The following is a 13,951-nucleotide window of genomic DNA, read 5'->3' as shown; positions in this document are numbered from 1 at the left end:
ATGTTAAGATGATTGGAAAGCTAGGATGACCATTACGGATATTTAGATGTATCCAAATAAATCCACTGAATTTGTATTTATTTGTCTACTACTCTGTACCACCTGCAAACCATCAACCAAACACACGTGGGTTCATCCTTGCATATACGAGTCAGCCCCATATCATGTAACACGCTGTCTCAAACATAGTAACCACCTGAGACGTTGATCTCCTGCATCTGGTAACAACGGCAAGCATGGATATTCTCCTACTGGATAGCCAAGATAGCCTCAATCCCCTGGAAAGTGTTTTCGGGTCCGACAACCTCCCCTTTTAGTCGCCGCACATCCAGTGTAAATATGAAGTAGTCCTTCATGTCCAACTTAAAATACCATCTTGATCCCACCTGCTCGTCTAACAAAAGCCAAGAAATTCATCATTGATTGTTTCTGCGAACATACTAAAACCCCTACACACCCATCACCTCCTCCCCTCTTATATCACGCACCGCACACAGCAGGTTCCAACCCTCAAACATCCATAATATACTACTTCTCAACTCACCTACATACCCATAATCATCTCGTACTTCATTGCCTCAGGCCCCAAGATCCCAATCCCGATCTAATCTGATACGGGATGATGAGGCGATATGATATGATATGATATGATATAATCCCATCATATCTATATCTGACGTCGACGCGTCACCAACGCGTCCATCTATTGGTCTGTCAAGTAGAGTGGATTTTCGCGATTGTTTCGACTTCTCGGACGTTTGGGGGGAAGTGATTGGGTACCTCCATTTGCTTGAGTTTTGGGTGGGAGTGGAACAGGTTACGGCTTGGTGATGGATGGGTGATTACTAGTGGTTGTGAGGTATGTCACTGAGGGGAAACTGCAGTGATTATTTATTTGCGAAGGCTGACATCATTTATGTAGGGGTGTTTGCATGGTTTGGAAATGAAATGAATGTTTGATTGTAAAGGACTAGTATGTCTGTCTGATGCTTCTGTATGTATATATGCTGCCGGCTCATTATAATCATTCCATCATTAAGCGTCTGACCATGTGAGACAGATATTAAGCGCTGTATATAAACCCCGAACAATATCCAAAATAACGATGAGTGGAAATGTTGCAAGTATCAAAAGAAATAGATGACTACTTATATACCCGACTCGTATGGCCCAGCAAGACCCCGGTACTGATGTCCGTAGGGATTCACCTTGGCGTACTCGTCCCACGCATCACATGTGTCCACCAGTAAATCTTCGCTGAAGAATGAGTTGAACTCACTCTGTCGCTCGACAACCTGCTGCGCGAACCCTTCCGTTGCATGGAATCCAATGTGACAGTGGATAAGCCATACACCCGGATTGTCGGCGGGGAAGCCAATAACCATATGGCCGCCGCCACCAGTCGCGGAACTATCAGCGATCATGAGCGCAGTGTCGCGGCGGGGTGGGTTTTTCGTTTTGAGTGTGACATTCTGTGGGCTGAATTGGCCGAATCCCTGAGCAAGGAGATAGAAATCGTGTCCTGTGGTTGAGAGTTAGTGTGTTCACATTCCATGTTCAGCCCTGGATTTACTTACCATGCAAATGGATCGGGTGAGGAACAGGAAGATCTGTCTGGACAACCAAAACGGTCCATTTATTCGCGATCGCCGCCTCTATCACTCCCTGGCTTGCTTCCCAGTCCATCTTGTCGGGATCTTCGAAAGTTTGCTGTAGGGTGGGATCCTTCCACGAGATATTAAGAGCATTACCTCCCATTGTCCACAAATACAAGGGAACATCTCCGAATGGGCTGAAGTCCACGTCTGACTCGTGCATCTGGGCGCCACCTATGTCTGCATCAAGGGCAAGCCACGGGACAAGCTCGTCTAATGAGAAATCCAGGCACTGGAAGTCGTCACCGTAATCCCACTTTGTGCTCGTGGGCTCGTTGTCATTGGAAGCACCCTTATAGCGGAGGATCCCTTTGATATTGTCTGGATTCGAATTGTCACTGCAGAAGGACTGCGGGATTGCTCGGATCCAATAATTGTCCGGAGCTTGATTTGCTGTCACGATAATATCATACCGTTGTCCCATGCCAATGGGGACATTATTCGTTGTGAATGGTACAATAGGAACGAAATCGCTAGCGATGACGGTAAGGTCGTGATTGTCAATTGAGAACTTGAAATGGGTATGCATGGCTGCATTAACTAGCCGAATCCGGTATCTTTGTCCTGGTGCAAATTCTGTATGGAATCTACGACCAACGGTCTGGTTATCTCCGGTAACCCAGATGTTGCTCCCATTAATAAGGCCTGTCTGAAAATGAGGCGGCCCCTGACTCTCGAGTACAGATTGATACATCTCGTCAACTGTTTGATGCGACCAGTCATTGAGAAATACCACACCCAAGTCGTGGTCATAATCTGCCGTCGCAGGGCCGTGAATCACAATGCCCCCAAAGACGCCTTCCCATGCCTGAAGAGAAAAGTGCGAGTGATACCAACTCGACCCGTATTGTTCGGCTCTCCAGACGTAGGTATAACTGGAGTTTGGGGGAACAGGGCATTGCGTCAACGCTGCTACTCCATCCATTTGGTTGTTGTACAGCTGTCGAATTCCGTGGAAATGGATGGCCGTACCATTGTTTTCCATGCGATTCGTAACATGAACTTTGACAGTGTCGCCCCAGTTTGCCTCAATAGTAGGGCCTGGAAATTGGCCGTTGACCAGAAGCACTGGTCTCTCAACTCCGTCAAGAGCAGCGGTCGTGTTGACGATGTCAAACCAATATTCACGGACAACATTCGTCTGTGGAACGGTTTCATAGTAATTCGTGTTTAGATCGTATCCCTGCCATGGAGTATTGGGTAACTGCGAAGAATTGCCTTGCATATCTCTCGGTATTGGGGCAGATTGGGAAAGATGCGGAGTAGCATGTTTGATTGGACTGCAGAAAACCAGTGGGGCTAGAAGCCCAAGGAGTAGCAAAAAGATTGTCATGATGAGCCGCTAGTGCTCAGTAGCGCAAGATTGAAAGAACCAAGTGAAGGCAAGATCTACGCGGATCGCCAGCTTCTTGCCGTGTCTTTGTTCATGATGGGCCTGTGGTTTATATACACTCTGAGCCCGGTCTTGCTAGTATTTCCAATTACCTTTTTTCGCTCTTTTCAGGCCTGTAGCTGCAGGAGTCATTTGGTCCTGTTAGGCTGGGATGTTGCCTCCACGATGATCCAAGGGGGCTGTATCGCCCGGGATTGCCTTGTCCGTGAGAGTTCACCAGATGTCGGATCTACTGCACAGCCTAATGCAGATAATCCTCCAGCTGTACGAGCCCCCACCCAGATGAACCGGACGGGACATCAAATGAACGGATCAATCATGTAACGATTCAAGGTCCACCAGTGTAGCTGCACCATGTGCTTGAGATGACACATGTGAGGGAGCTAGACTGAGCCGCAACATCCGATACAGTATGATTTGCTGGGATTCGTATTGAACACCTCACACTTGGGATTGGCTTCCTTCAGGGAATGGCTATGCCTGACTATCAGCCCGATAGATCTCAAGAGCGATCAGGGATCCCATCTCAAGGTGTCTCAGCTGCCAGTCGCTTTGGTCGCATCGACAATCAACTGACCGACTAGGCTCTGTACTTGAAGCCATCCCCACCTCCTTGAAATGATGGTTAGTTCCATTTAGCGAGTAATGACTATAGTGACACGTACTATAGTATCAGTCATCGCTCGGATCCCGGACAGCTCATCCCAGCAGAAGGGGCGCACATGGCGCACTCCAGAGCCAACCGATCTAGCTTACAATTCGTAAAGCCTGTCCAATCCCATACTCGAATCCCCCCAACACATGGATTGCCTGAGTCTGGTACCGATCGTGTTAGCTTGGGGCTGGCTGACCGCTAGTCGCCAAATTAGATCGTATAGCCTCCGCTCAGGCACACCCACAGGCAGCTCGACGTATCAGATCATTCCCGTCAAGCTGGTAGCCCCAATCTTCGAGCAATGAAATGTCCCAAGTTAATAAAGATAAGGCTGATAATAATTATAGTCGGATCGTCCCCCAGATACACACTAGACGATATCAAGCGAAACACTGTTTAACTCTGCGACAATATCTCTGACTGTTCTCTTGTTGTTCAACTTAGGCCACCCGCCTAAGGCAAGGCTTTGCAAGTTCATTGCCTCGAAAGCCTGGGTGAGTCCCCATTCCAGAAGAGGTCAGAGGGTACTCTGCAGCTCGGCTATTTTCGCATCATCCGAGCCAAGCAGCGGTGGCAGTCCAACCGCAAGCGGTAAATATTCTCCCAACTCTGTGATGCTGCAGCCACCATCAGAGACGTGGGCGGAAAAAGCAAACACGGCTCGGCCCCTCTCGGGTCTGCTCGACTTTCTTACAGATCCCACAAAAGCATCAATATCAAGCCATGCGCCTGCTCATATCCACGTTTGGAATGATTGCGGTCAGGCGCACTGTAGTATGACACCTCAACAAGCATTATCGCTTGTGGATTAATTCTCCAGGTCTTCCGTCATTGGTCTCAGCTTCACCGATAGCAACTCACGGCATAAGACGCTGCCAGTACTTTTCGGCTCAGTGAAAAAATCACCGAAAAGCCAAATAACAATCAAGCTAAATTCTTACCAAAGCTTGACTACGAGAGGTGACAATTCTTATCGGTTTTCGAAAATCGAGTCATTTAAACTTGGTAACCAACAATTCGTTCAGAAAGCCGAGAGGACCCAGGTTGGTTTGGCACGCGATCGCAGGCTTCGAGTAGGGAAGGCTCACAAAGGCTGTTTTAGCCCCTGGGGATGCAGAAGGACTATCTGAAGATGAACACAGGCCAGTGAGTAATTCTCTCATTCAAGCTATTATGTCAGATATTTGAGCCCTGTGGCTTGGACTTAGCTCTCGTGTAATGTTCTAAATATGACAATAATCTGAAGTGAGACATACCCACCGGCCCATAAGCTGAACAAACTTGTTTCGATATCTTCGATGTGAGTTTCAAACCAGCCTGCCTGATGCTGTTCAACGCACTACCACGTGCGTTTTTCAGCCTTCAAGGGCTGTCCGACATCACAGCGCGTGCCTTGATTATGGCTCCCTATCAAACCGGCCCATGCTAGACTTAACGTCATGGGCTCCTAGTTAGGCATGCTACTTAGACTGAACCTCTGCCGGGATATCCTTATTGCGAACATGTCCCATTGATCGGGGACATCTGCGCCCAGAAGAGAAATGGCACATGCGCGGGGCACACAGTGGGAGTCTAAGCGAAGTATATGAAGAAACCTTGATGGCGAAGACACGAGGTACCAGGTACCAGGGGTGACCCTGAACGCCCAGGTCGAGCAAGGAGTCACAGGCAACTTTCTTCAAATCCAACAGGTTAGAGCCATAATCAAATGCGATCTGAAGGTATTTCCCATGAAGTGACACAGATGTTCTCCGGTTCTTCCTACCGCTCCGACAGAATGTGTGTTTTGCGATCACGATGTCGCCTAAACCATTCGAGAAACTTGTGCTTGATTGGTAGGTACTGTGGCAGGCAATCTTCACATTGCAGCAGATGAGACATCACGAGGATGCAACGACTGAAAACCGAGAAAGTACGTGAGGTAATACCCTGCAAACATGAAGGTAGAGGCAAATGACTTGGTTGGAGTGAATTGTGATGGATGTCTTTTGAGAACGTTGCAGTTCGCCAACATCTACAAACGGAAGCCGCGATGCCGAGCTCGGCCGATTATCCAGCCCTTCTCCTCCTCCTTCCGTCCACACCTTTGCGAGAATCGTTAGTTGCTCGTTAATCACGCATGGCTTTTCCTCGAAAATAACCTCCGTGTTCTTTGTCCAATGTCCGCATGGATCCCACCGACTCCCCGGTGTTCCCATGACTCCTGATGCCCACAATGGCTTATGCCTGTCTCTGGTCAGAGTCTTCTCCGTCTTTGAAAAGACTGGTTATGCCTTCTCTCGGCAGCCTGGGCTCATCAGTGAGCAGTGAATGCGAATATTGTGGGAGGACGCATTGATGTAGACTATACCCCATCCGCATAGTTTCGGTATGGATTACTCGTACTGGTCTCAGTCTACGTGGAACAACCGGGTGAAACACCCTGTTCAAGTGAAGTATAATTTAAGCCCTTACCTTGGCCTCTGTTGCATTCGGTAGCCGAACTTCCTTCTTTGAAGAGACCTGTGCTTATGACGCTTTTCAAAGGTCGGAATCAGGCGCACAGCAACACAATCATGAAGTAATCGGCGGCGCTCAGTTTCCAGGGCAAGTCTGCTGAGATTTGAGCATCCTCTCGTGCACACGAGTCGAAGGACATACCTGTCACAATGTCATTATACTCATGTAGTGATGCTCATAGCTCGAGATCTGCTTGGGAAGGAACAGCCATGTTTCTTACTACGACTATAAGGAAAGAGATGCTAGTGATGAGACCGGGCACAGCTCCAAGTTCAGTCATCACGACGAGCGGCTCGGAAAGGCTCCCGTGTCTTACGGTCGGCATCGTGGTTCATCGGAGAATACATCTCACATGTAACCAGTAGTTTCAGTTTCTGCTGTGTTACCTGCACTATAGTATGCGCCAGGCCTGCAAGCCTACGGAGATTAGTATGGGAACTACGATCGGAGTTTGTCAACCTGCTATCCGTCGGCTGCAGGTACATCGGGCTGACGCCATCGCACGCCTCTAAGGCGCAATAGCGTCCACGTTGATATACAAGCTGGACAATCGTCGAATGTAAGTAAATCCAGCTAGTGCTAGTATTTTATTAATTTACAAATATCCCGATCGCGTGTTTGATGATACACATTGTGAGCGCACATGGATAACCATGGTCGGGAAACTGCACCTCCATGCTCTCAGTGTCGGTCGCGCAAGGTAAGCCTCCATTTGATGCGTTTGCTTTTCACCCCGCATCTATTCTTAGTCATTAAGACATTTTAGGTTCGCTGCGACCGTAAAAAGTACACTTGTGGGAATTGCGAGAGGCTAAAGCATGCATGCTCCTATGAGAGGGATAACCCATCCCCCGGGCGCCCGAGGCATGACGGTGGCCATCCCGGAAGACGTCGTGGAACTCGGGCGTGCATCTATTGCCGTCTTCAAAAAGCCCGATGTTCAGGTGAGACGCCACAGTGCAATAACTGTCACCGACGCCATCAGGAATGCCAATATCCAGCCTTTAGAGGAGCTCGCCAATTATCTCAGGATCGAGATGGAAGATTGACAGTCAAGTCTTCCACTCGCTTGGTCTCCCTGAATGAGCTGCAGCAAGGACTGTATGACGGTCGTTCTGAGCGTTTTATAGTTGATCGCGCCGCTGATTTCTATCAGAGTTTACCCTGTAAAGGACGGAGCGGAGTTAGATGGAGTCCTTGATGACTATTTCTTGCACCTGTATCCCTTGCCTTCCTACAGCTTCCTTCACGAACCCTCAATTCGGCGAATGTGTGCTGCTAGAACGCTCGAGCCAAGTCTCGTGTTATCTATGTGCGCCTTGGTCAAACTAAGGTGCAGACCAGCTGGGTCTCAGCCTTCCGAAAGCGTGTCATTGATCGAACTTTCGGAAAAGAGGATCTGGGACATGATCGAGACGCCTTCAATATTCAGATTGCAGGCACTCTTCTTGATTATCCAGTACCATGCCGAAGTTGGCCGGTTCGAAAGGGCCTTCATGATGGCTTCCATTGCGAGCCGCCATGTGACTGCTCTCCAGCTGAAGCATGAAAGCCCACACCTCAGCTTTGTCACTCAGGAAATTCGACGGAGAGCTGCTTGGACGATGGCACTACTAGATGGTTACTTTTCTGTAGGGCTTCCCGGCTACAGCACGATAAATTATGAAGAGATATACCAGCAATATCCGTGTCGTGAAGAGGAATTTGGCTCAACGGATCCCGACACCATACTGGGCCCTTCCACCGCTCGGGTTGAAGACAAAGCTCACTACAGCATGCTGGAGCTGATACTGCGTATTTCCAGAGTGCGCAGAGATATCATGCGCTTCACCAGGCAGTTGGCCCTGCTGGAGCAGCCTCTCAAAGAGTTTCAGGGTATCGTGCAAGGATTCCAAATGAACCTCACTCAGCTTCAGAAGAAAATAGCGTCCGTTGTGGGTTCTTCGGCCACTGAAACCATAATCCAGCCAAACTTCCGGTGGGTTGTGAGATCTCTAGAGATCCAACTCGCTTGGCGTCAGGCACACTGTGACCTGTTTCGCCTCTTCCTTCTCGGGCATCCCAATGCGGCCCCTGATGTGGTATTACGTCCCTTGGGATCAAGCACCTATGCTAGCCAAGCCCAGGAAATATGTCAGGAACACAGTGACTGGATAGTAGAATCTATTAAGAAGGTTCGAAAGATGAATCTCCAGGTCCTCTTCTCATTCGATATTGCGAGATGCGCTTATCAGGCTGCACGTCTCAATCTCTTTCTCGCTCATATGCCAAACGTGCGGCCGCAGCTAACATCAGAATGCGCCGTTTCTAAAGCTGCAGAATGCCTAGCTTTTATCAAGGAAAAATTTGTATCGTCTGCTCATGCTCAGCGGATGATCTCAGACCTCAGTCTATTGATTGGAGCCTACGAGACGCGTGATGGGCATTTTGGAGCGGCGATGGCGCTTGATTCGTTACGGTTTTCTGGGGATGCAGTTGAGAAGCACAAACAACTATCGGCACACAGTCTTATTCATCAGGCTAATTTCGTGGATGATAGCTATCTCTATGAATTGTGAGATCTTCTATCTGAGCGCGTGAACGTGATACTTCAGATGAGGCGCGCTCAGACAAATCACTACCACGTGCCAGTCTCGGAGGACCTCCGCTGCGGGGGTCTATTGCGGGGTTCCCTACGTCGCACAGAGTACTTCACTGACACAAAACTCGCTATGTTGCATGAGCATAATCTCAACAATTGTTCAGTCATACAGCCACCATGGTTCTTTCTAAGCCCGAGAACAAGCACGTCCTGAAGGCCTTTGACCTCACCGGCAAGGTTGCTGCCATTACAGGTACCTTCCCCGGAGAGCAACATTAGCAGCTTCTAACTGATCGCAGGCGGTGCCCGGGGTATTGGACTCGAAGTTTCGAGGGCCCTCGCAGAAGCTGGTGCCAACGTAAGATGAAGCGTTCTACCAAGCAGCCTTGTGCTGACTATCGCAGGTGGCCCTGATCTACAACTCTTCTAAGGCGGCAGAGGCCATTGCCGAAGAGGTCGGTGCCCAGAATAACGTGAAATCAGCTGCCTATAAGGCGGATGTTGGAAATCAGGAGGATATCGAAAGGGTAATCCAACAGATCGCTTCAGACTTTGGCAAGCTCGATATTATCGTCGTGAATTCGGGGGTCACTTCCAATATCGCGGCGGAAGACTACACCACGGAACAATGGCGTGACATCATGAAAGTGAATCTGGATGGCGCGTTTTATAGCGCGCAGGCGGCTTCTCGGATCTTCAAGCAACAAGGACATGGAAACGTCATCTTCACGGCCTCTGTCAGTGCAACATTGGTGAATGTGCCTCAGAAGCAGGCAGCGGTATGTTGCATTCTGTTTCGAATCTAAGGTGTGGACTAATCAGCATGGTCCAGTACAATGCCTCCAAAGCCGGGGTCGTGCAGATGGCAAAATGTCTGTCTGTTGAATGGGTTGACTTTTGCCGGGTCAACTGCGTTTCCCCGGGGTTCATAGCCACGGAAATCCTCGATATCCACCCTCTGGAATGGCGCGAGAAATGGAACGACATGGTGCCGGCTAAGCGAATGGCTGATGCCTACGAACTCAAAGGAGTAAGTTAGCATCTGCCTTGTGACTGTTCACTACCTTCTTTATCCGAAACGGTGAAAAGTTGCTAATGTTTCAGGCCTATGTTTTTTGCGCTTCCGATGCCTCGAGCTATATGACTGGAGCCAACCTCGTGATTGATGGCGGCTACACGCTGCCTTAGGCATGACTCTTGCAGCCTAGCGTCCATGTTATGTTGGACTCTTTTGACAGCAAATGACACAACTGGGTGTACACATGTAAGATGCGTTAGGGGTGTAGTCACACTCGAGAATATGTTTCACAGACGGATGATCGGTCCACGCGAACACGAGGTCTATTGTAAGCGAGACGCATGAGAAGCCCGCAAGGCTTCCTTCCAATACCCGACCTGTTAGTTTAGGCACAGGTTATGAATTTTTGTATCAATTCCCAGATCTTGAGGGTGCAGTCAATCTTCGAAGGGGAGAGTATGTATTTCCTTCGAGGGTCTTCCTTAGAAGCCGTCCGCACCTTGTGCAGACCGAGTATAATGCCTCAATAGTGGTGGTCTTCGCCATCGTTGGCACTAGTGTGTTCTTGGTACTTTCATGCCTCAGGTGTCGATAAAGTGTCCGATGACTTTGGGATGAACTGAATTGAGGCCTTCTCGGTTTCCCCACTCTCCATGCATCCATGACAATCATTCTCTATCTCTAACAGAAGATAATGCAAGGGCTATATCAACCAGATAAAGCTAATGCAAATATCTTCTCGATGCAATGATCAACTTTAGGCACCATCATAATCTCCCCCGAAGTCCCAATGAGCATGGGCCGCTGGTTGCTTCACCCAAGGATGACGGCGCTAAGCTCTGACTACGTGGCTGTCACCCCGCCTATGAACTGTGGCTGCTTGAAGTTAAATCCCAGCCCGACATGCTCCCCCACTATGATAAAACGAGCTGCATCGAATGGGGCCTGGAAAAGACGGTGAGTGCGCACTAGCCGTCCGCTCCAACGTGCCCAAAGAAGCGAGCCATCGATCTCATTTGCTGTTGCTTAGAATCCGCATTGACAATGTCGATCAATACGTCGGGCCGGAATTAATTCATGAACCGTCTTCACTGGCTGCACTGATACCAGCCTCGATAATGCTTTGAGCCCGATCAGCCGTTGACGGATTGCGTCATTCTCTCGAGGCGAAGATTCCATAGGCAGTGTTCGGTGTCAAATCTGATGGCATATAAATAGTATCGGGATCCGTGGCTCATGGTGGCTGAACCACGTTGGTTTCTGAGCTCATCTTGAAGTTCATCATTACCGTTTACACCATGGTGAGGAACATCAGTCTCCTCAGCCTCGATGGCGGGGGTGTCCGCGGATTATCCTCCCTTTACATCCTGAAGCATATCATGGAATCTATTGATCCAGACAACACACCAAAGCCATGCGAATACTTTGATTTGATAGGAGGCTCGGGATCAGGCGGGTAAGCATTCTATGGTGCACAAATCGTCCCGATCGGGGTTTCATTACTAATGCTCCATATCATAGATTGATAGCCATTATGCTTGGTCGATTGGAGATGGACATTGATCAGTGCATCAACGCATACAAAAGACTGTCAAACCACGTATTTGCTCGAAAGCGACTTCTGCCAGTGGGAGGCAACTTGCGCAGACAATCGAAATATGACGGTCGCAGGATCGAAACTGCCATGAAGGCGATTCTTCATGAGCTTGGCTATGAAGATGACATACTTCTTAGAGAGCCAGCATCTTCATGCAAAGTGTGAGTCTATCTTATTAATTTAGAAACTGCCTTCTAATCGGCACAGTTACGTTTGTGTGACCGACGACGGTTCAAAACGGAATCTAGCACCCTTGACAAGCTATCCGAGCAAGTACTGCTCCAACGAGCTGTACAAGACCGCCAAAGTATGGCAGGCTGGCAGAGCCTGCTTCTCCACAGAGCAGCTCTTCGATCCCGTCCCTATCGGACCAAGCGGACGGCGATTCTACAACAGCAACACAGACGCTAACAATCCGGTGCGAGAAGTCTGGATAGAGGCGAGAGGAATATGGCCATCCGGCTCATTGGACACTCAAATCCGATGCATGGTGTCCATCGGTACCGGTGTTCCTTCAATCAAGAGATCCAGCAAAGCGATGTTCGGCTTATTGAAGTCATCGCGCACTGATTCCATCGACACCGAGGTGGACATGAACAAGTTCCTCCGTGAGCATACGGAACTGGATGACGAGAATCGGCTATTCCGATTCGATGTACCCAACGGATTAGCGGATATTTCCCTCGATGGCATTGATGAAATCGACACGATCGTGGATGCAACCGAGGAATATCTCGCCAAGGAGCCGGTCTACAAGCAGATACAGAAATGCGGGCGAGCTCTCAGTGCAGGCCCTTAAGCCATTGTGATGTTTTCCTTGGTATAGACTTGGGTGGCAGACTGCTGGAGTTGGATGCGAACGTCTTATATCTGTCTTTTAATAATATCGATACCAATGTGATTAATATCGATACCAATGTGATTATTTTCTTCGATTTATCGCACGCCATGACTGAATGAACAACAAACCCATCCACCTCGAGAACCAAGAACAAGAATAACCTTCCCGAACCTTATTCTCTACCAAGTAGACAACAAATCCTCTTTATCTCTCCAACCACTCCACCCAAAAGTTGAACGATGACGAAGTATCTGTTCCCGGAAACATGACGTCAGGAAATCTCACCTCACCTACACAGCCAGACTAGTCCTCTCAACCTCCTCTTAACTACCCCCAAATCTTCACTATCTCACAATTTATCATACCACAGAACAGGACAGAACAGAAAATCCTCACCAAAATGGTCAAATCCAAAGACACCGTCATCGAGTACTTTCACCCTTCCCAAAACAACCCCTTCCACCTAAACCCTATACTAATAATGCTGACAGCGAATTCAACTCCCTCGTCAACATGACGCCCAACGAACTCCGCGACTGGCTCAAAGGCACCCAGTCGCAGTCCTCAGGCTGGACGAATGAGTCGTCCTCGTCGGGGGAGACGATTGGACATGAAAGGCATGCCATCACCTCCATCCCTTCTTCACTACTACTATTACCTAAACCAAATCATTACATCTCATATCCCCTTGGTTTTATTCAAGCTAACTATATGTTAATAACTTTTGGGTATGACAGCGGCCGCAAAATCGTCTCCATCCTGGAACACAACCCGTCCAAAGACCCATCGGGGTACTCCGACGAAGACGTCGATCATATGCGCAAGGTAGTGTCGTACTGTAAACGGCATTTGGCGCAGGAGGAGACGGCGAAGCAGAATACCGATAGTAAGAGTTATAAGTCGTTGAAGAATTGGGGGCATGATCCGTTGAAGGGATAATCTATCTCTTTGGGGGGGGAGGAAATAAGGGGTGTTTTGGGGTTGGTGGTTGTTGGGAAAATACTATGACTCGAGAGATCTGTCGAACCTGAGCCGTGGTCTGTGATATACATGTTTCTTGTGACTAAGTGGTAGAGTAGGGGGTAGTGGTTCTATTCAAGTAATATTACTTTTATCACTGCTTGGTCTGGTGTTCATTTGATAGACAATAATTATGATGGTGAAGTTTCATTACTATACACTGATCATACGTACTACAGTAACAATAAATATCATGTTCAACTTCTTCTTCTTCTTCTCTTATTATTACATATCTATCTATCTACCTACCTACCAAGCTCATCTTAGCTTCACCCACCCCCCAAGGGTTCCCCCCAAGAGGACAAGCTACTAGACTCCAGCACCACGATGAGGTGTGAGCTTCAATCGCTGGAGGACCTGGCCCGCACAACCAGGCGTCTCAACGCCATGTATTTCTACATGGGTGAGAACTTTGTTTTGTTTTCGGCGCTATTACAGCGCTGGCTCAAAACAACTTGTACTTGACCAGCGGACTAAGCCAGCTAGTCAAGTGTGCGGCTTTTTCTATGTACTTGCATTCCCTGTCATCTCATAATGAGAGAAGGTACTCGCTAAACACCGGGTGGAGGTATAGTGGGCTCGCACGGGTGTGTGCCGAGGCAACTACCTATACCTGGACGGCATTGTGCACCGTCACGCACCCCCGGTGGACTCCCTTATGGCCCGTAGGGGGGCAGGAGCAAAAATCTGTT

At 48.8% G+C, this 13,951-nt stretch overlaps 5 protein-coding genes across 5 annotated transcripts; 4 read left to right on the top strand and 1 right to left on the bottom strand.

Annotated features, from left to right (window-relative positions):
- Window positions 1-1,148: 1,148 nt before the first annotated feature.
- AtWU_08435 (extracellular dihydrogeodin oxidase/laccase) lies at window positions 1,149-2,988 on the bottom strand (the record flags this gene model as incomplete). Its single annotated transcript, XM_035503543.1, has 2 exons — window positions 1,149-1,522; window positions 1,578-2,988. The coding sequence occupies 2 exons, from the start codon at window positions 2,986-2,988 to the stop codon at window positions 1,149-1,151; spliced, it is 1,785 nt and encodes a 594-aa protein (XP_035359436.1).
- Window positions 2,989-7,020: 4,032 nt separating this feature from the next.
- AtWU_08434 (fungal specific transcription factor domain-containing protein) lies at window positions 7,021-8,760 on the top strand (the record flags this gene model as incomplete). Its single annotated transcript, XM_035503542.1, has 3 exons — window positions 7,021-7,146; window positions 7,233-7,303; window positions 7,359-8,760. The coding sequence occupies 3 exons, from the start codon at window positions 7,021-7,023 to the stop codon at window positions 8,758-8,760; spliced, it is 1,599 nt and encodes a 532-aa protein (XP_035359435.1).
- A 200-nt stretch (window positions 8,761-8,960) lies between these two features.
- On the top strand, window positions 8,961-9,971 carry AtWU_08433 (SDR family oxidoreductase; the record flags this gene model as incomplete). Its single annotated transcript, XM_035503541.1, has 5 exons — window positions 8,961-9,036; window positions 9,083-9,141; window positions 9,188-9,562; window positions 9,616-9,813; window positions 9,888-9,971. 5 exons carry the CDS (start codon window positions 8,961-8,963, stop codon window positions 9,969-9,971), a joined length of 792 nt encoding a protein of 263 aa, XP_035359434.1.
- A 1,128-nt stretch (window positions 9,972-11,099) lies between these two features.
- On the top strand, window positions 11,100-12,197 carry AtWU_08432 (uncharacterized protein; the record flags this gene model as incomplete). The annotated part of the gene is made up of 3 exons (XM_035503540.1): window positions 11,100-11,257; window positions 11,323-11,559; window positions 11,606-12,197. The coding sequence occupies 3 exons, from the start codon at window positions 11,100-11,102 to the stop codon at window positions 12,195-12,197; spliced, it is 987 nt and encodes a 328-aa protein (XP_035359433.1).
- A 442-nt stretch (window positions 12,198-12,639) lies between these two features.
- Window positions 12,640-13,178, top strand: AtWU_08431 (DUF3140 domain-containing protein; the record flags this gene model as incomplete). Its single annotated transcript, XM_035503539.1, has 2 exons — window positions 12,640-12,668; window positions 12,731-13,178. The coding sequence occupies 2 exons, from the start codon at window positions 12,640-12,642 to the stop codon at window positions 13,176-13,178; spliced, it is 477 nt and encodes a 158-aa protein (XP_035359432.1).
- Between the last annotated feature and the right edge of the window lie 773 nt (window positions 13,179-13,951).

Source organism: Aspergillus tubingensis, assembly GCF_013340325.1.
Source record: "Aspergillus tubingensis WU-2223L DNA, scaffold_9, whole genome shotgun sequence".
Classification (NCBI taxonomy): Eukaryota; Fungi; Ascomycota; class Eurotiomycetes; order Eurotiales; family Aspergillaceae; genus Aspergillus; species Aspergillus tubingensis.
Note: the sequence above shows the minus strand (reverse complement) of the source record. Positions and strands in the feature narration are given on the sequence as shown.